At 41.2% G+C, this 21905-nt stretch overlaps 1 protein-coding gene across 4 annotated transcripts in view; it reads left to right on the top strand.

Annotated features, from left to right (window-relative positions):
• Positions 1-18875, top strand: part of USP45 (ubiquitin specific peptidase 45) — a 59946-nt gene extending 41071 nt beyond the window's left edge. For all 4 annotated transcript variants that reach the window (XM_028723040.2, XM_028723037.2, XM_028723038.2 and 1 more), the window contains exons 12-18: positions 1328-1384; positions 4006-4149; positions 8501-9191; positions 11407-11504; positions 12228-12314; positions 12638-12791; positions 14050-18875. In XM_028723040.2, coding sequence (XP_028578873.2) covers positions 1328-1384; positions 4006-4149; positions 8501-9191; positions 11407-11504; positions 12228-12314; positions 12638-12791; positions 14050-14180 — 1362 coding nt within the window. In that variant the 3' untranslated portion in view covers positions 14181-18875. The remainder of the gene's footprint in view (positions 1-1327; positions 1385-4005; positions 4150-8500; positions 9192-11406; positions 11505-12227; positions 12315-12637; positions 12792-14049) is intronic.
• Positions 18876-21905: the final 3030 nt, after the last annotated feature.

A 21905-nucleotide genomic window follows, 5' to 3' on the forward strand; every position in this document is an offset into this window, starting at 1 on the left:
CCGGGCGCAACATCTGGGGTTAGGGCAAATCCACAGGTTAGGGGGCGCAAATCCACGGGTTAGGGGGCACAAATCCACGGGTTAGGGGGCGCAAATTACTTGCCTTGCCCCAGGTGCTGACAACCCACGCTACGCCACTGGTGTGAACCATTTGTTCCCAAGATACCTCCTGGGAAAAACCACTCAGGGAAATACACCCTTAAGACTTGCTGTACCAGGAAATTACCGAGTGTGATGCATGTTAAATACTTCATAAGCAAAATGTCAGAAAACATGTCATTGAGCCAAAGCCTTTGCAAGCAGCTAGATCCATGCATATGGCTAGGATTGGGATGCCAGAAAGATTAACTGTTCTGTATCATTGTGGCCTCATCCTTGCAATCCTGCTCATGCTGGTGTCAGGCATGAGCTATCTACAGCCCTGGTAAACAAGTTTCCGACTCGTATTCCCTTGCCAGCATTGGCAGGGACTAGTCGCTGGAAACCGGTGCCCTGAACTGCAAAAGTTGGCTTGCTTTTTTGGACATGGAGAGTCCCTGTCCATAGGAAACAAGGCTAGAATCCTGCTGGCAGGCACCACATTGATACAGTAGTAGCTGGACTTGAAAAAAATATTTCTTTCCCCCTCCCTCTCCTAGTATCTGGAAAGACTTCATCAGTGGCTCTCAAAGTTCAACTTTGAAAGAAACATGACCCACCTTTAAATGTTCATGTGTGGGTTTCCAGTGGAGTCTCTAAGTGGGGCATTTTGCTGCCTCTGCTTATTAGTATAGGCCCATTGCCAGAGTTCTTGTGTTGCTGAAGCCTAAAGTGATGCTAGTGGTTAAGAGAAAGGGGAGCATGTTAAAGTCGGTGTAAAACAGCAAAAAACTAAACATGTTTAGATTTCTGTGCCTAAATTTAGCCTCTAATAATGAGCTGATAGTATTGAAATTAAGTTCTAAAAGACAAAATGTTCTGTTTTGAATGAAATCTATGCTTATCTCTAGATTTTGACAGTGTTCCTACTTCCGTTTTGCTTTTTTTTAAAACAACAACACAACCAAAATGAAATCACAGTCACTTCATTTCTAAAACAGTATCGTGAAGTTCTTCACTACATAAAGAAACCTTAATGTGTGTAATATTTTTGAATTAGGCAGATATTATTAATTTTTTATTATTTATTAAATTTGTTTACCACCCTTCTTCTGAAGATCGCAGGGTGGTTCACAACATAATTTTGCTTATTGTTTATAGATATTGTTTATAGATTCTAATGCATGATGGAAACCAGAAATGATGCATACTCCACTTTGATATATTTCTTCTTTTACTTTCTTCTAAGATTTCCACAGTAAAGGAACCTTTCATTGATCTTTCACTTCCTATAATAGAAGAGAGGGTAAGAAACAACTTCTTTAATAAATAGCTACAATTGCTACATTAGCATCATGCTGCTGTATTTGCGGATCACTGACTTGATGTTGGAGCAGCCAAAACATTACATTGCCAGGATTCAGTCTCTCCATACCCTACCTTAGATATTGGCATTGCCAAACTGAACTTGACCATCTGCACTGACCAAAGGGGTGACACTCAGATTATTATTTTTTTAAAAAAATCATGCCTGCAGCCTTTTTAATGTGTGTGGATTGCCCTTCCTGAATTGGGACTCTTACATAAGATTAATAAATTCAAACACATTTATTATCTTGCCATTTCCCTTTGCCTGTATGATATACTAGTTTTATACCAGAAGCACACAACTGATCTTGTCTGATATAAAAGGTGAGCAATATAAGCATTAACTTGATGTGTTACCGTACTTGGCAAGTAGTTATTAGCATTTTCTCTGCTATGAATCAGTTATTCACAGTGAAAACATGCAGTGTAACTGAAGTGTCTTATGGAAAGAGGTGTTTTCCTCATTAAGTATAAGCACCCTCAGTGTTTGGTATTTGAAGGGTGGACAGGTGGGGGAGAAGGAATCTGCTCAGCCACATCGGTTATATTTAAAATAAATGACCTAAATTACTCAGTGTTGACCCATGAAGGGTGAACTTCTTCAGGCAATCAGGTATTTTTAACAAGAAGCATTATTTGGGATGGGTAAGAATCACTGTTGTGGGAAAAGAGCTATTTCTAATAGATGCAGTCCTCAGCTGGTTATCTAAGCCGCCTCACGACTTTGAAATGAGCAAATAAATGAAGTTTGTATTCTGTACAGGCCCAGCCTTGTCAAATGTTTGAGTATAACCTGTAGGGTTGAAGTTCTTTTGCTTTTCTGCATCATATGATCTCCTTAGGCCAGTGCTACTGATTTGGACTGGATAGCCCATATGCATGTACAGATATACCACATTTTTCTGTGAATTGAAATTTTTTTAAACAAGCATATGTGAGTACAAACTTTCAGCTGTACTGTATTACTTTAACCGGTCACCAATAGAAAAGAAAGGAAGGATATGCCTTGAAGCATGCGGTACTTGGCCAGTCAATCAGGTGGAGGGGGGAGTTTAAAACCCTAGGACCCTGCTATGTAAAATAGATTAGCAAGCAGTATCTCTCAACAGAGAAACCAGCATGTAATGACTATGGAAGGTGCAGTGAAGAAAGCTAGGTGGAGTTGGCTAAATCTCTACATTCAGCTTGCAGGATCTTTCACTTGTGGGTTGTGTCTTTTTTGTGCGTGTCTCCTTTTTCAAGCAATTTTATACTTTTTATACTTGTTCTGGAGTTGGAAAGCTGCTCAATTTACTACATGTTTGACCACTTGTATGTAATGAATATGTATGTGCAAATGCATGCCCTCCTTAATAAGGCAATGATGTCACCATTTTGTAGGGAACACTTAGACTTCACATATTGCAGGGATGGAGAACTGGTGGAGATCCCAACTGTCGCTGGACTCAAACTCTTCCCTTCTCTGACCATTTGCCCTGCTGCTCGAAGCTGATGGGAGTTAGGAGTCCAACAACAGCTGGGGGAGGGGCATCACAAGTTCCCTAACCCTGGTTTATTGAGCTTCTTCCCCTACTTCGGACAGCCTCCTAAGTCACTGCCATCCTAGGTAGTCAGCCTAATGGTGAGACAGACATTAGTTCTTCGTGAACTTAACAAAAAAGGGCTTTGAGAAATTTTAATCCTAAAAGCAGGGTATAAAATACCCAAATGAATAGATGAATGTGCTCTGAAAATGCTCAGGGACATTTTATAACCACTTGATTTCCGTTTGGAAACTCTACAGCTGTTCAAAGACACCTAGCAACAGTTGCCGGAACATTTTGAGTGCAGGACCATAGCTCATGGAGAAGGGCTGCAGCTCTGTTAGCAGAGCATGTGCTTTGCATGTAGAAGGTCCCAGGTTCAATCCCTACATCTACAGAGAAAACCCAATTTGAAAACCTAGAAAGTCACTGCTAGTTACTGTAGACAATACTGAGCAAGATGAAACAGTAGCCTGACCGAGTATAAGGCAGCTTCTGGAGTTCCTGAGGGAGCAACCCTGTATAGATTGCAAGTGCTCAAGGCTTAGGACTACCTCTTAGCCCAGCCTTCTGTAGCCTTGGGTGCCCAGATGCAACCTCCATTATTCCCTTCAAACATGGCTGATGGTTGGGGTTGATGTGGGCTGTATACCAACAACGTCTAGGGACCTGAGTTTGAAAAGGGCTGATTTAGCCCATTGTATTTGATTTTTCAAAGGAAAGCCTTGACCTCTGCTACTCTCTCAAGTTTCTGGAAGCAGTAATTTTGTGAAGTTTTCTAGAAGATATATGTCTTTGTAATTATGAACACAATCTAATTAAATTTTTAAACACATTAATATTATTTTACACAATATGATTAGGACTTGACCAGTAAACTAACCAGATATATATTTTTTAAAGTGTCAAATGTCTAATTTACCCTCTGCATATTGATATAAGCCAGCACTATCTTGTTTGGAAAAGGTAGGAGGGAAATATTTTTTTATATAGGAGATTGTATGTTTTACCTTGAATAACCACGTGTATTTTCCAGATCTCAAAACCTGTTCCTTTTGGGAGGACAAGCAGAGGTAAACATATCCAAGAAGCAGATGTTGAGTACAACTGTTCTTCTGTTACTCCTCTGAATAATCAACAATCTAAATTGTCTAGAAAACATTTGTTAACAAAAGATAAGGTAAGAATGCAACAGCATTGCTGATCTGTAGTTCAACTAGTTGTATAACAAATCACATTTTTATGGAAATTTGCAGTAGCTGCAAATTTGGTTTGAATAGGTCTCTTTTAATCTACAGCACTGTATTACAGATTTTTTGATATATGTACACCTAATACTTCCGGGGCTCATGATGTGGTGTTAATACATTTTAAAGTACTGTATTTATGAAACTTAAAAGTGTGTGATATATTCACACCCACACCTATAAATATTGTCTGTGTGTGTCTGTAGGTGATTTTTTTTTTTTAATGATAGGTTTAAAAATGATCTTTCTTTCATAAAATAAAATAAAAAAGCTACTTTTCAAATTCATTCTCCACACTCTGTGCCCTCCTCCCTGCTTTCCTCTAGTGTTGTCCAAGTTTGCTTCTGGCTGCAATTGCAAGCAGTGCAGGGCTGGCCAAGAGAGCAGACAAGTCAGCCTTCGTGCCATTTGGTGGATCAGTTGGCAGGGTGTACTATATGAGAAGTGCAGCCAACACAGTCTCCCAGGAGACTTGGAACATGGCTTCCATGATGTGCTCAGCCTCCAGTGGCCCAAGGGCCTATGAACCATAGTTCAGCCTCTTAACATGGTTCTTCCTGATGGTGGCACAGCATGCTGCAGATATGATGTGCTAATACAATGTGAGATGCTGATATTTTTTGCTGCAAATATTCTACTGTAGATTGTTTTACAAGGAAAGCTTTTATGTTTAGATCATTTATTGAAAATAGAATACTTCAGACCATTTTTCATTTAAAATTTTAACCTATATCCTTCAGCATTTGACAGATGAGAAAATGTTTTGCTTAACAGCTGAGTGGTGAGTGCGAGGCCTCTAAGGCAGTCTGGCAGAATTTCCCATCTCCTAGTCGTTCTTTTAATCCACTGACTTTAAAAATACTATTGCTGAAAATCTAAAAACCTACTTATTTCTCTTTGGATGGCATTAAGGTTTCAATGGCTATTTATGCTTTTTATTTTTCCATTCCCTTCCATTATTGTGTTCTCTCTCTTTCCCCACTCGTCTCCCCCCCCCCCACTACCATATACACACAAATGCTATGATTTTTATGTTTGTTGTCTGTTTCAGATTTTGATCCATTTGCTCTTAGCACAAAATCTTCTACTTGGCATCTCTTTGTATGCAGTAATGCAAATTTGTAGAAACTCTCCCCTTCTTTTTTAATGGAGTCTGGAATTAGGAGATGCTTTTTTTTATTTTTCCAGTCTCAGAAACTGGACCACAAGGCTTCCTTCAAACATTCTACCACTTGTATAGTGGCAAAGCTCACTAAAAGAATTGTGGCGAGACCATCAGTCCACAGTCTGCCCCTGCTATGTTTTAATCCTTGGGAGAAAAAATCCATATTGATTCAGAGGTAGCAGTGAGAAATTGAGGCCATGTACAATGTATGGAGAATAATAGTTGTGCTGTGTTCCCTTCCCCCCTTCTTATTTTTAAAAGGCAAGACAAGTGGGAATGCTCAGACCGTATGTGGAGGAATCTAGAGCTAGCAATACAGGGAACTGAATTTCAGGGGCCATTTGGGAAATCCTTCGATGGGAATTGAATAATTGTAAACACTGAGTTTCGCCCCCCCCAATAGTTTGCCTGTGGGAAAGCAGTCAGTTTCAACTTTCATGCAAGTCTCATTTGTGCAGTCTCAGACAAGGGATGGGGTGATCAAGAATGTCATCAGCAGTATCAGTAAGTCACTGATAGTACCAAGTGCTGCTTTTTGGTACTTTGAGGCAAGATACTGCATGAGATGGCCCTCCACCTTGCTGTTGTTTCTCACTTGCTTACCTCTCCCACTGGCCCAGTCCTCTAAGATAATCAGTGAGGCATGCTGGGTTTCTGCTCCTTCTCCTTGCTTGTTCCTTTCAAGAGGGCGGATAAACAAGCAGCAGCAGCAGCGAGGATGAGTATATCAGGATCAGGAGCCTGCAGGTATTGGTAGTGGGTCCCCTACTCTGGGGTACAGGCTTGGACTCTTCCATTTCCTGAAATGATGATGGCCTGTTGGTGGCCCATGAAACTTGCTCAGCCACATTCCTGGCAGAATTTTCAATCCAAAGACCTTGCTTGCTGGGAGATGAGCAACATAGGCTGTGATTTGAGCACTAGGAGAATGTGATGCAGCCAATACAAGTGCTTCTGTAAGGAAGGGTATTTTGGATCCCATGCAACTAAAGTGCAATTCCCTTCCTCCTGATTGTTTAGAAAGGCTTTAAGAGTATAAGCTTTGAGCCATGGAAATTAATGGAAGCCGTTCCCATTTTTAGATGAGTGACTTGCCCATAATAATACAGCAAGTTGGGAAAATTCTAATAGGGTCTAGAGGCTGATTAATTTTAGAATTCAAAGTCTGAATTAAAATAAAGAGAAACACATCTGAGGAGGAGTGTGTAAATGACCTAAAGAGGTCTTTACACTCTATAGTTAAATGGTTCACTTTTCATTTAGAAAGTTCCTTGTTGCTAGTGGAAAGCTTTCTTGGTCCCCTTGGTCATATAAACATAAACTTGTATGTGTGCCTGGTTGAATTCAGTGGACTCTAGTTCCAGCTGAGGTAATTTAGGACTATCACCTAAGGGATATTTACCATCTTTATATTTACTAGAAAATTTATTTTGAGATAGGGCACTGCCAATTCCAAACACCATGTGTTGGGATCCTCTTTCCTTAGCCAAGGATGACAGAAAGCCCAGCTATATCTGAATATCCAAGGGCATTTGGAAAAAAACCAACACTTCATTGGAAGGCAGGCTTTTAAATCCTTTTTGCTGAGCCTAATGCTGCTTTTGTTAATCAAAGTTAAACTTTGTAGTGTTGATAAATGTATAATAGTGTTCATATAGTTCTCAAGAGGGATTTTTAAACATTTTCAGTTTTACTTAAGTTGCACACGTTCATTTTTATTATGCTTTCATATCCCACTTACTGCTCAAACCAGCCAAAATAGCTTTATGTTAAGAATAACCCATCCATGAAATATTGTAGAATTGGAGTCAAGAGAGGAATGAGCTGCCACTGTTTTTTCTTTATTTATTGCAGAAGTTTTACAAGCCCTTAAGATAAATTGATTTTGAAAGCGTAAGAGATTTTATTACAGATGGAATCTGTAATTGCATGGAATCAAAAATTGAATTTAAGCTTTAAGTTTAGTTAGTAATTAAATATTTTTGTTTGCAATACTAAATTAATGCATTTAATTTAAGATATCCTAGGCACTACCTAGGGACGCGGGTGGCGCTGTGGGTTAAACTACAGAGCCTAGGACTTGCCGATCAGAAGGTTGGCAGTTCAAATCCCCGCGATGGGGTGAGCTCCCGTTGCTCGGTCCCGGCTCCTGCTAACCTAGCAGTTCGAAAGCACGTCAAAGTGCAAGTAGATAAATAGGTACTGCTCCAGCGGGAATGTAAACGGTGTTTCCGTGCGCTGCTCTGGTTCGCCAGAAGCGGCTTAGTCATGCTGGCCACATGACCCGGAAGCTGTAAGCTGGCTACCTCGGCCAATAAAGCGAGATGAGCACCGCCACCCCAGAGTCGGCCACGACTGGACCTAATGGTCAGGGGTCCCTTTACCTTTAGGCACTACATCTTTCAGTTCTATATACTTTTCAGAGCTCATCTTTACCTGAGTAGCTTAACCAGAAGGTGGAGTAACTGAGAAGGGCATGGGGGTAGGCGAGTTATTTGGGGAAAGGAAACTGGACTGCCCTGCAACTCCTATCAAATAACTGGTCAGCTGTGTCTGTGTTCACTGATCTGTAAACATCACAGATCCAGAGCTTTCCAGCACTGCCATGCAAAAACATGGATCCAATGCACAGATACTTATGGATCATCATCATTTGTGCAAGGAATTCCCTCAAAACCATTATCAAATCGTAGGTCTTTGTGCCTTTTGTGGCTGGTTTTGTTGTCATCTTATATAAAGACCATGGAAATCCACGAGGATATTGGGGTCTGCCATAGAGAATGCCCTCTCCAGGACCACCACCACCCAAACTCCTGAGGGTTAGTGGAACTACCAAGAAGCCCCTTCTGCAGATCTTAACACCTGGGAGGGGGCTGTAGGGTTTCCATAAGATAGGTTAAAGGGTTTTTCTGTCTCAGAAAGGTAGGATATTTCAGGTTGGAGTACACCGCCAAAGACATTTTAAAGCAAATGTATAAATACTGTTGTGTTTTTTTTTTTAAAAAAAACCATCTTTTCGAAATGCTTTTAAGAGTTAGTGCAATGCTTTTATGGATTTTCAACAGACTTACGTTTGGGTTTTTTCCCCTCCCTTTTGCTAATGATGTGGTAATTGACAGAACCAAGAAAATCATGAAAGAAGATTTGCCAAAAAATCCTCCTCTGCTGAAGAAGAAACAAGACATTTTATCATGCACAAAAAAGTCAGAAGCACTAAAGGTGAAGGCAGATCTGCTGTTCCATATACAGGAGACAGCAGTTCGGCAATGGAATCTGCAGCAAATGGAAGTCAGACTGAAGGCAGTGAAAAAGAAGCAAGTCATTCTGAAAGTAGCATTGGTGCAGACAGTGAGGCGTCTGAAAGCGAAAGTCATTCTAAGCAAACTGCTTCCAGCAGAGCTTGTAGCACACCTGGCTTGTGCACTGATGAGCATAAACATTTATCTGCAAGCATTAAATCACAGTGTAACAAATCAAGTGATGGCGGTACAGAGGGACTTACTACTGGCTTATCAAACCTCTGCTTGGGTAGTGGTGTCAGTGAGACTGAAGGGACTCTCAGTAGAGATCAGCTGTCAAGTCTGTCCAACAACATAGACGTTTCAGCAGAGAACCCCACATTACTGCAAAACCCTCAAAATGCTTTCCAGACTCTTTCTCAATGTTACATAACTAGTTCTAAAGAATGTTCAGTCCAGTCATGCCTCTACCAGTTTACATATGTGGAGCTCTTAATGGGAAACAACAAACTTTTGTGTGAGAACTGTACGGAACGGAAACAGAAGCACCAGAAGAAAGGAAATTTCACAGGTAATGAAATGGTGGCTGAGTATATTGTTTCACATAGACAACTTTCCAGGGTCCAAGGGAGTGTATGATTCTGGCACACTTGCGGGGGGACGGGGAATGGATTACAGTGGTACCTTGGGTTACATACACTTCAGGTTACATATGCTTCAGGTTACAGATTCCGCTAGAATTAGTACCCCGGGTTAAGAACTTTGCTTCAGGATGAGAACAGAAATTGCGCGGCAGCAGCGGGAGACCCCATTAGCTAAAGTGGTGCTTCAGGTTAAAAACAGTTTCAGGTTAAGAGCAGACCTCCGGAACGAATTAAGTACGTAACCAGAGGTACCACTGTATATGCCTTCAAAAGCAGCCACCATCCTGCATGGTAAACTGCATTTGAAACAGAGAGGAATTTCAAAGACCTTTTGTCACCCGGCATGAAAGTCCACTCCAGAGATAAAATTCAGAACTCTTTTTGGGCATTTCCAAGACCTTGATCGGCCTAAAATAGTCCTTTGGATTCTGGCTGTATAACCAAGAGACCCTGAAAAGCTGTATGATTGCAACCAGTGACATTTAAGAGACTGAACTAATGTGCATTTTTGAGGGGAACCTGTTCATCTCGCCATGTCTTTGCAAATCTTTTTAACCTCAGTACAGTTCTTCTTAAATCTTTTTAACCATTACAATTGTATGAAACAAGCACAAATGGGGCCTGCAACATAAGGTTGTGGTGTGCAGTGCTCCCATGCAGGATTCGGGACAGTTGGTTGTCATTCTATGCTCACTCAGGCAAGCTCAGTCCTCTTTGGGCTGTCTCTCTACAGAACTTGTGATTCTCCAGACCATGCTAATAACCTCCCTCTTCTGTGTGAATAATGCCATTTTGGCTACAAATGCACTCAATTACATATTGATGTGATACATTCAAAGCACTTCAAATTAAAAAAACAACTCCACAAAACCTTAACTCTAATTGGCATATAATACAAAGCTTGTGATTGATGAAATTTATGCAGATTCCCCAGATATGTAATTTATTCCAGTAGCATAAATAGGTTTTATCTATACGCGCATGTGTGATTTATATATTCTAGAGGACCTAAATAAATACATTTGTCACCATCTTTCATTAATTTGTATTTGTATATTAATGCCCTCTTGTGGCCAAAATGCATTTACAGTGTTTTTCTTCTATTGATGTCTCCCAGTTCCTCTGAGCAAAATCACTCCAACGTGAAAGAGATGGAGATTTGTCTTGTGATTTGTAAACATGGGAAATAATGCAGTTGGAGAGTGGCTAGGTGACAATAGTTGCCTCTAGCTGAATTTTCTCTGGCAGAAACTTACTCCCTTCAGAACCTAATTTAGGAGTTTAGCAATATGACTTGCTGGACCAGACTGAGGTCTGTCTACTTCCACAAGTTGTTTGCCCTTAGCACCCGATTATCAGAGATATATTGCTTCAGTGCATGGAGACACTGTTTTGAGTGTCCAGGCTAATTAAAAATTGATAAGTGTTTCTTCCATGACTGTATCTAATCTGTTTTAAAAGTGGATTTACTGTAATTTTTTTTACACAAATTTGTATGTGTGAGTTATAAATCATAACATCGAACACTGTGTCTGTTGTAAGTCCATATGATTAGTAAACTGAATATCATCTATGTTCACCTGTATAAAACATGGGGAAAGCACACAGTCCTGATTAGCAGTAATATAAATATCTGTGTATCATATACTTGCTGTACCGTACATGAAGGTTTTTCTTCTTTTCAGAATTGATGGTTGCTATTGAAGTAGGACTTACATAAATTTGCTGCGCTAGGGGCGACAGGTTTTCCCAGAGCTATTCCTTTAGTTTGACACTAAAATTAATAATCAAATCTGAAATATTTTTTCTCCAATATTATGTCCAAAATATCCAGCAAAAAAGGAGAGGGCCTTCTGACCATTTTTGAACATTCAATATGTTCACTGAGCCAGTGTTCTCAGTAGAAAGTCTAATGGAATTAAATCTTGGAGACTTTTGGCTCAGATATTTAGCTGTGTTGGTGACTTTAGGGAAATCATTGCGTATTTAACCTCAGCTGCCATTTGAAAAATAGGAATATAGGACTTTTACTAAACATTCATCTTTCTGGATTTTTGTGGGGATTGTATGCATACTTAAAATACTACAGAAAATAAAAAATACTGCCATGCTTTTTAAATTGGTATATTTTTTTCTGTATAGAAAAGAAAATAGAAGGTGTATATACAAATGCCAGGAAGCAGCTGTTGATTTCTTCGGTTCCTGCTGTTCTTGTTCTCCATCTGAAAAGATTTCATCAGGTAAAGTCTTGAAATAAGGTGTTATTGAAAGGAGTTATAATTTTGGACTGTACTGAATTTCTGTAAAACTGTATTTTCACCAGAGTGACTAGTGGTTCTTCTGCTGATGAAAATTATCCTCATCCATGTCACATTTTGACTGTGGAAGAAATGTCAAAGACTTGATCCTTTTATACACAGCCAAAGAAAATTGTGTTTTAGGGTGGTATCCATTGCTAATCCTACTCTGACCAGACCCCATTGAAGTTAATACACATGACTAACAAAGGTTCATGAATTTCAAAGAGTCTACTCTGAGTAGGATTTGTTGGCTCTTAATGTTGTGTGCTGCCTTGTTATATTTTCTATGACTGTGTGGTTTATAAATATATAATGTAGAAATGACTAAGCCATTTTGTAAGCGGATCTTTAGATTTATAGGATTTTTCAAAAATGCAGTTTAGTTCTGTACAATACATAATTTCAACAGATGCAGCTTTTCTCTTCGTGGTACTGCAATTTAGCCTTCTATGTTGCATTTCTGCATGAGTGAATTTAGCAATTTTCTTATCAACATATCAAGTACCATAAATAAATAAATTTGTCAGTGTATGTATACTGTTCTTGTCATTGTAGTCGATTCAGAATTTTTGAATTAAAAAAGTTCAGTACTGTGCTTTTGCAGTACAGCTGGATTCAGGTGGCACTCAAGTAGAAACAGTAAATATTTCATTTCTTCTTCAGGCTGGTATGAGTCTAAGGAAAGTAAACCGTCATGTGGATTTCCCTCTTATTTTGGACTTGGCTCCGTTTTGTTCTGCTTCTTGCAAGGTATGGCGTGTCAGAAGACCATTTCAATTTATACAGTATTTCAAAGATAATTTCAGGCTTCAGGTTTTACAGCTGTCTTTGTTTTCAAGTGAAGCCTAAGGCTTCCCCTTAAATCACAGAAAGCCTCATTTCTGTATTGAATTGGTAATAGCTTAAAAACACACACAAAAACACACCTTTTGCTAGCCTAAGATGTAGAATTAGTGAAGGCTTGTCACTGTTTTTGCTAATTGTTATATTTTTAAGCTGAGTATGTTCTCAAAACTGACTGCATAGAAATCACATTTCCCCCTTTCCGTCTCCCTTTTGTTTTTGCAATGAAGAATGTGGCAGATGGTGGGAAAGTTCTCTATTCTCTTTATGGAATAGTGGAGCATAGTGGGTCCATGCGAGGAGGTCACTATGCAGCATATGTGAAAGTCAGAGCACCATCCAAAAAGATTTTGGAGCACATTTCTAGCAACAGAAATGTTCAAGGTATGTACCTAAAGAAAAGGATGTAATTTTGGGACACGCACATCTAGTACATTAAATGCATGCCCTTTTCTCGGTATCACGCAGTTGGTTTTATCAGTTCAGTACTTCTGCAGGCTACAATAAACATTTATCTTTTAGATCCACCTTTTTCCAGCAAAAGGACAATTAAGACATTCCGTTTCTTACGCTTGCAATAATTTCCACATTCAAGATTTTCAGCCTTTGGTCATAAATAGTAACTTTTGAATCGGGATGCTGGGAGATTCAAGACCTGCTGAAGGAAGTACTTCTTCAGACAGCACATAATAATTAAAGCGGTGGAATTTTCTCCCACATAAGGTAGTAATAATGGCCACCAACTTGGATGGCATTAAAATATTAGACAGATGCACAGACAGTAAGGCTATGAATGGCTAATAGTCATGATGGCTATATTGGAAGCAGTAAGCCTCTGAATACCAGTTGTTGGAAGTCAGTGGGGAGAGCACTATTGCACTTAGGTTCTGAGCATAGGCTTCTCATAGGCATCTGGTTGGCCACCAAGACAAAAGAGTGCTGGTCTATATGGGCCAGCAGGGCTCTTCTTAACATTTACTGCTGAAATCTTGTATCTTCTACATTGGAGATAATATGCCATTTCACATTGTTCAGGACTCTGTGTATTATCCAGGACTGCTGGATATCTGTGCTGTAGACTCAATGATTCTACATTTACAAAGCAGCCCCATAAATTGTAGACATGGATATCTTCAGAAGCTAAGTTTTCTCTTTTTTTAAATATCAGTGTGTAGCCTGCACAGAAGAAGAAATGTATTTGTAACATGGACAAGTTTCTAGTGAAATCTCAAGAGGCTAGAAAGGAGGAGAAATCCACTGCTCATGTAGTGGGGTTTTGGTGCTCTGTGCACTTTTATTTCCATTTCTTCTCTGCCCCCCCCCCCCGCCCCCAGTACTGGCCCTTGTCTCCCTGCCCAAGCACAGAGCAGTGGAGGTATCCAACAAAGTAGCTTCAGTTTTCAAAGCCGCCCTAGCTCACTCTAACATGCAGTTGGGAAAACACTGCCTTTCCTCATTTGTACTCTTTTGCTGAGACAGTGTTCAAAGCTGGCAGTACTGAGAATAGGAAAACAAAGTTTCAGTGAATTTTATACAATAGCAAACCTTCAAAACTCTCAGTTATTGGCTTGGTCATATTGTATTCTCTTTTGCACTATGATGGTAATTAATAACTCTTTTTGTTTTGTTTTTTGCATTTCAGGTTTGAAAGACTCTGTAGGAGCCACTGTAGGACAGTGGGTATATGTCAGTGATACCCATGTACAAGCAGTTACAGAATCAAGAGTATTAAATTCACAAGCTTATTTGCTTTTCTATGAAAGACTACTGTAGCTGTAATCAATTCTGAAAGTCTTAAGTTATTTTTGTGTTTTCTTAAATGCAGCAGTACATGTAAATATTGTGCTTTTATCTGTTCTCTAATACAAAATTTACTATGATTTCTTACTTTAAAAACAATGCCTTGCATTCTGAGAAGCTGGTGCATGCACAAAGCACCTAGATGCACACATAAGTAGGGTAGCTTACTATGCTGATTGGCATCTGCCCATCAAACAGCAGAGGATGCAGTTTCAGCATCCTGTGTTGCTGCTTTTGGAAGGGGCATGTTGAGCTGCCACCAGAGTGGAGGAACAAAATCACGTCATGTGTAAGTGGAAATAACTTCATGTTTCTCAGAATATAAGCCCACATGCTCATTATTTAAATCCCCAAAATGCATTTGAAACAATGTGCTTGGAAACTGAATACTGTAGTGAAATTTCAATTTCGGATAAGCAAAATTTTAAAAAACATGAATTGAGAAATGAACTGGAGTTGTGCCTGATTTTTCCTTAATACAGAAGTAGGGTTGCAGCTCACATAAACAGTCTCTTTCTCTACCTTTCTCTTGCAAAAAGGGGAGGCAGAGGACTGTACAGCAGAGACTAGAGCAAAATTCTTCCACCTAATTTTGGTGTCCCCCCCCCTCCCACTGCAAGCTAGTATAACACAACCCTCACTGTGCAGCCCTCTCCTTTTGAGAAGGCTTTTTCGGGGGAGTATAGAAGGGAGTGGGGAAGAGAGAGAGAGATTGCACAGGCTTTCTGTTTGTGCGACCATTAAGAGTTAGCCTGTGCCATTCACTAATCGTGTTCCTTTAAAACATTGCTGTAGTTCTACTCTGTTGTGTATGCTTTAGTTGAGATTCCTGCATTGCAGGGGGCTGGACTAGATGACCCTCGGGGTCCCTTCTAACTTTACAATTCTGTCAGTTCATATATTCAAAAAAAGGCATGTTGCACAGTTCTTCTAGAACTGATTCTCTTCTGAATGCATGTTGAGTTCTATATGCAGAAAGTTGAGTACATCAGGGAGTAGATTAGAACAGAACCATTAGAACAGAACCTTTCTACCTTATGTGCTCCCTTTTCACATTCAAGGAGTGCTTGACATGGGAGTGTATTCAGATACGCACCATGACTATAGTCACTATGCTACTTTTTCGGAACATTTGACTTTGCTTATAGATATGGTAACAACAAACACAATGCAACAGGTTGTTTTTGACTATGTAACTTCTATTTCAAGCACAATTCAACATATAATATCTCACAAGTCCATTTGGTTCCTAAATTGGCATATTGACAAAAACCACAATATGATATGCTTATCTTATGATGTTCCACGTACAGTGGTGCCTCTGGATACGAACGGGATCCATTCCGTAGCCCCGTTCGCATCCTGAAGTAAACGTAAGATTTGTCTGCACGGGTTGTGTTTCGCCGCTTCCGCACATGACATCATTTTGAGCATCTGCATTATTTCCGGGTCGCCGCGGAGTGCAACCTGAAAATATTCATCCCGAAGCTACTTCAACCTGAGGTATGACTGTATCGCTGCTTTGAGGATTCTAATGTTCCTTGTATGTAGATATCGGATCAGATGGAAAACTTGAAGGTATGGCATGACAAGGATTCTGGGATAATACCTTGTTTTGCCCAACCGGGCTTTGTCAGCTGTGCATATTCTAAATTAAACAAACATGATGTAACATAATCCTTATACAAACTAAGTAACATAACATACAAATTAAACAACAAGTTTACATACCGTATTCTTGTATGACAGAAACATGGAACAAAATAAATTCAGTTAATCGAATCACTTGCCAAAGTTCCTTTTTAAACAGAGAGGCAGTATAGATTCTAACTCTCCGGACCATCCATTGGACTTTAATTTCTCTTGATATGTTCTGTTTGCATGATGTGTTGGTCTATGGAATTACACTCTGTGAGATATTATATGTTGAATTGTGTTTGAAATACAAGTTGCAGAGTCAAAAACAGGCTGTTATGTTGTGTGTATTGTTACCAGGATTGTACTTACGTAGCCTAAGGTTTAGTAGTGTTTTGCATTTGCTTACAGATATCCAAATATACTTTCTAGTCGTACATTATGTTCTCTGCCATTTATATCTGCAAAGCACCATATAGTCAAGCATGCTGATTTACTGCACACCCAACATTTTAGGGTGGTGACTGGATAACTTACAATTATACATTTTCTTAGTTTCTGTGATTTACACAATATATACACTACCGACTGTACTCAACTTCTTTTTTATTAAATATGGGGGTGGGGGTATGTTGCTGTCTCTTACAAAGGATCAGGGCTGCTGTTTATTACTGTCCTCAATAATATGGATTTATGCATATTATTTCTATTGTACAGAGGACAGTGGGACTAGCTCCGCATGTGAAATGCAGTTTTTTTACTTCTTATTTTTTACCTGTGCAGCACGTGATCTACTTTTAGGACTTGGAGAATTTTAAAGAAAAATTGTAATCTCTTTGTGGATGCTCCTTTTCAGCTTCAGGACAATCCAAGTTTCTCCTGTGCACTGAACCCCTCATATTCTAGGATACTCTTTAAATTGTAGCCATTGGCTTCCAGCCAGTTATGTGTCTTAGCCGATGGTAAGGCTTCCATCAGTGGAATGGGGAGGAAAGCAGTTTGGCGTGGGGGGGGGGACTTCCAGAGCATATTTAAGGGAAGTAAGGGGCTGCAAGAGGGAGGAGGAATCATGGGAAATTGTTTCCCTCCCTTTCCAGTCACAGCAGCTTTGCTTACCAGCAGAGCAGCACAGTTGGATATAACCCACTGCCAGCTAAAAACAAGAGTCAATTTAACAAGCTGTATAATGGGACAGCAGTGAGTGTGTCATGCAGATAGGTATCCATCTATCTCTGAGTAGTTTCTTGCAGAATACATCCAGAATGTCTCCATGCCCACCTCACTGATTCCAATTTTAATGATAATTTATTGATATTATGTTATAATCCCAGCACTGGAGAGAGAGCTGTTGTGACCTGTAGTAATCCATGATGATCCACATTTAATCTGATAATTGAAAGTAAATCAATCAGTTTCAGTGACTGATCATTTCCAGATTACGTATGTATCCCAACAAATCCATCACTCACCCACCCACATTTAGAGCAATGTAGCTTACTCAGATGTACCTTTTTATGCACAATCATATTCAGAATTTATTTTAAATACTGCATTCCAGCACTTTGGAGATAAGACATGAAGATTCAAATGCATGCAGGAATTTGTTATCTGTTTCAACAGGGGTTAAAACCCCTTACACTGAAAGGAAATGGTACCTATTCATTGGTACGGGAGTTCTGAAGAATGCTTACACAAGCTTTGGAATGTGATTTATGTTTTGGTTTCTACATCAAATAAAGACATTATATTTAAAAATTTCAGTGGCACCTTTCTAAAAAGCATTCTTTAAAATTCACGCAATCCAAAGTTAAATTCTGTCAAATTAAAAGGGAGTTAACTACACTTTTTTAATGCTCACATTAAAATCAGTGGGCTTTAAATATGTTTCGCTTTGGCTGGCTCATGATAGCAAATGAACAGTGTATGGGTTCTGCTCATGCTACAAAAGCCTAATTAGCTATCTACTTCTGGAGCTATCATAGTTGAGTGGTTTTCTGTGATTTTTGAAAAAAGGATCTCTGCCCGTATCTCCCTTGCAATCTCCTAGTACTACCTCAGGTTTTCACCTCTTGTATTTATATTCAGCCCTAGAATTAGAATTCAGTATCTCAATAACAGACACGCTCCACCATCACTTATTCTCCCTCCCTCTTTGCTTTCCCCCATGCGTTTCAACCTTTTCAGCCTTTTGAAATGGCTCCTGACCTTCGACTTCTTTTTCTCTATACTAGCAGGCCCATGTTAGTGTGGTTGTGGTTCAGACTGAAATCAGTCCTCTGACTGTAAAACACTTCCTCAGATAAGGAGGCATCATAGAAGGAAATCTGATACGACCACTACTGTAGTAGGGTAACTGAGCAGTGCAAGTGGCACCATCCTCTGGCTAAATCTTGGAACTGCACACTGTAAAACCTGGATCTATTGGAATTTAGGCTACAAAGTATCAGGCCAGTACTTCCTAAGGCAAGGGTGTTCGCTTAACAACTCTAAGTCGCTGTGAGTTTTATGTATATGGCACAATGAGAACTTGATTTGCCTGTTGGGAACAGCAGTGTGTTGAAAAGAAGTCTACAATTTCAAAATACTTAATTTTGAAATGAAATATTTTATATTTTTCCTCAGTGGTTTACATATGATAGATTAAACCAGGGAACTTTGTCAGGCAGATGGTACTTAGAATAAATTTAGAATGCACTATGAATAACAGATTTTCTATTCCTTAATATTTCAGTATACTAGTAAACTTGGATTATATTAAAATATTCAGGCCAATAATATATTGCAGAGGATACTTGTGTAATGATGAGCAAAGAGAAATGCAAGCATAATTTACTTTGTATGTGCAATAAATGAACCTATTACTGTATTTTTACATATTTTATGTATAAAATGTATAGAGAATGTTCAACAGGAATATGTATTTAATTGAATGGAGGCAAAATACGAAAATGTCTGCTAAATATATACCATTGGGATACAGAAATACTTGTTTATTTTTGATTGTCAAAATAAAACATAAAAGTCAGCACACAAGTTTAGAAAAATGTCCAGTTTACATTTATTTGAAGGGGTAAGATAAATTATTAACTGAAATCCGGTGTCATATTCTGGTTTTTAAATTATTCTTTCTCCAAGCTAACTTTATTCAGTATGTGGGTTCATTAAAGTCACCCCACTTTAGGATGGGAAAGGGCTTATTTTGAATCCACAGCTTACCCTGAATCTATCGTTCACTTACTTCTCTGAGGTGTGTTGTATATTTAAGATGTTGGAAAATAATAGTGGGAAATTTCCATAAATGAATGTCAGATGTTAAACAGATTATTGTGTTTGATTTCATTAAGACGGGTGGGGGATCATGCTTTCCCTAACTTGCCAAATGATTCTTTTACTATTGAGCTCATGAGATGGATGTGGCTGTCAGCCTTGTCTGATGTGTCCCCAGCATCATCTCCCTTACCTTTGCTTTGGTTAAGTGCTGTCACTGTGAGAAGTCAGAGAAGAGACACAGGCAGGCAATCTGGCACATGCACCTCTTGAGATCCAGCTGCAGATGGTTAGAGCTATGTTATGTCTTTTTGAATGATGCTGTGCTCTGCCGTTTGCCCCTTATTGCTTGCCTGTACTGCGAGTTGTAAAGTTTCCAATAATCAGGTGGAAACAAATGGAATGTGTGAGGTAGATTGGATCAGGGTCCTTTCCTACCTGTAAGCTCAGGGGTCAATCCAAGTCCCTGGCCAACAACAGCAGGGCTTGATGGAGCAGCACAGCTCTGCTGCTCATACCAGACAAGGTGGAAGGTAGGAAAGATACTCTTTTGCCGCACCAGCCCCACCCTAGGGATGCTGCAGGCAGTGGCTTCAGCTGGCCTATTGATACAGCTTCCCTAATGACAGAGCTGGGCAGGACTAAGGAGAGGGACACACCCACATCATGCAAATCCCTTCCAACACAGAACACAGAATGTGAAAATACATAACATAATTTGAATACAGCATGAGTTTATGCATATTTGCTCGGAATCAGTATAGCATAGTACTGTGGTACCTCGGTTTACAAACGCTTCAGGTTACAGACTCCACTAACCCAGAAATAGTACCTTGGGTTAAGAACTTTGCTTCAGGATGAGAACAGAAATCGTGCTCCGGTGGCGCAGCGGCAGTGGGAGGCCCCATTAGCTAAAGTGGTGCTTCAGGTTAAGAACAGTTTCAGGTTAAGAACAGATCTACAGAACGAATTAAGTTCTTAACCAGAGGTACCACTGTAGTTAAAAAGGTAAAGGTACCCCTGCCCGTATGGGCCAGTCTTGACAGACTCTAGGGTTGTGCGCTCATCTCACTCTATAGGCCGGGAGCTGGCGCCGTCCGCAGACACCTCCGGGTCACGTGGCCAGCGTGACAAGCTGCATCTGGTGAGCCAGCGCAGCACACGGAACACTGTTTACCTTCCCGCTATAAAGCGGCCCCTATTTATCTACTTGCACTTTAAGGGTGCTTTCGAACTGCTAGGTGGGCAGGAGCTGGGACCGAAAGACGGGAGCTCACCTCGCCGCGGGGATTCGAACCGCCGACTATACGATCGGCAAGTCCTAGGCACTGTGGTTTTACCCACAGCGCCACCTGCGTCCCTTACCACTGTAGTTAAGAGTGTCCAATTAGGATCTGGGAAACCAGGCTTCAACTCACCACTCAACAGTCCTGCTTACACCAGGCACATCTCTTAGCCTAACCCAGTGTTTCCCAACCTTTTTTGGGCAAAGGCACACTTGTTTCATGAAAAAAATCTCGAGGCACACCACCATGCCAGATGGGGAAAGGTCACTTTTTACTTATTCACTTTTTGAATAGTAAGAATTATACGTCATGGGGGGGGGCAGGATTTTAGAGATGTTTAGGTGGGGCATGGCCCCAAAAAAGGTTGGGAACCACTGTTCTAGAGCAAGTAAAGCTACCCCAGAGGGGGAAGGGTGGATTGAAAAAGTGGAATGAGGACAAGAGCCTATTCTTGCCAGGCTGCTGCTACACCCACTGGTCTTCCAATTGATCCAAATTGGGTCGCAGTGCCAAGTGCAACCGTGCAAACTATCTGGCCAAAGATTTAAGAAGCTGGTCCCCCAAGTGCAATGTGTTTGGGTTCAATGTGGAAAAAGTTGACAGTGGCGGGTCTGCACTTGGAGGGCAGGAGCTCTCCAAGGTTTCCAAGGCAGGGATCGACGCCGGGAACTCATGTGCCTGGGATCCTTTTCGTGCAAAAACACACCTACACTCTGCCCGCTGAGTCACGACGCGGAAGCCTCTGTGGTTGTTTGATGCTTGTTCAGCATTTGGCGGTCATTCTGGGGGGTTGGGGGGTGTCTGGAAGAGGGGCAGCCCCCCGCCAAGCCCCTCGAGGCCCCGTCTTGGCTGCCCCTCGCCTCCTTCCCACGGCTCCCGGGGCTCCTTCCAGAGAACAGGAAGGCCCGCGACCTGGGGCGTGTGGATCCCCCCCCCCAGTCTCGGGCGCCTTCCTCACCCGTTCAGCGGGGGTCCCAGGGGTCGGTTTCCCCCTCCGGGACGAGGCGCAGGACTCCCGCCAGGTCCGCCCGGCACTCCCAGGAGCAGGCGGCCGACAGGCGGCCGGCAGGCGCAAAGGGGCCTCCAGCGGCGGGAGCTTTTGCGAGGCCAGCTACCGCCGCCAGGCTGCTGCCGCTCGCCATGGCAAGCAGGAAGCCCCCCGGGCTCTGGGCGCCGAGAGGATGCTACGCGGCGGGACCATACGCGGGCAGCGGAGAAGAAGAAGGGCGGCGGGAGAGGGGCGGTTCTCGAGGGGGGAACTCAGCTTCCCAAGATCGCGGGGCTCACCGGACGGTTCTTCCCCGCAGGAACTTCCGCCCTTCCGCAGCTTCAACCATAGACGTATTAGCATATGATAGGATGAAAGCTGGCCATAGAGAAAAGGCGAAGTTTGGCTGTCCGCAGCCTGGATTCCCGGGTTTCTTTCGACGTTACAGCCCCGTGACGTCAGCGCCATGCAGGCAGCCAGACGGCGAGAGCCCCGCGCTGGGCGGCCTCTCCTCGCCGCCGC

The sequence above is a fragment of the Podarcis muralis genome, chromosome 3 (assembly GCF_964188315.1).
Source record: "Podarcis muralis chromosome 3, rPodMur119.hap1.1, whole genome shotgun sequence".
Lineage (NCBI taxonomy): Eukaryota > Metazoa > Chordata > Lepidosauria > Squamata > Lacertidae > Podarcis > Podarcis muralis.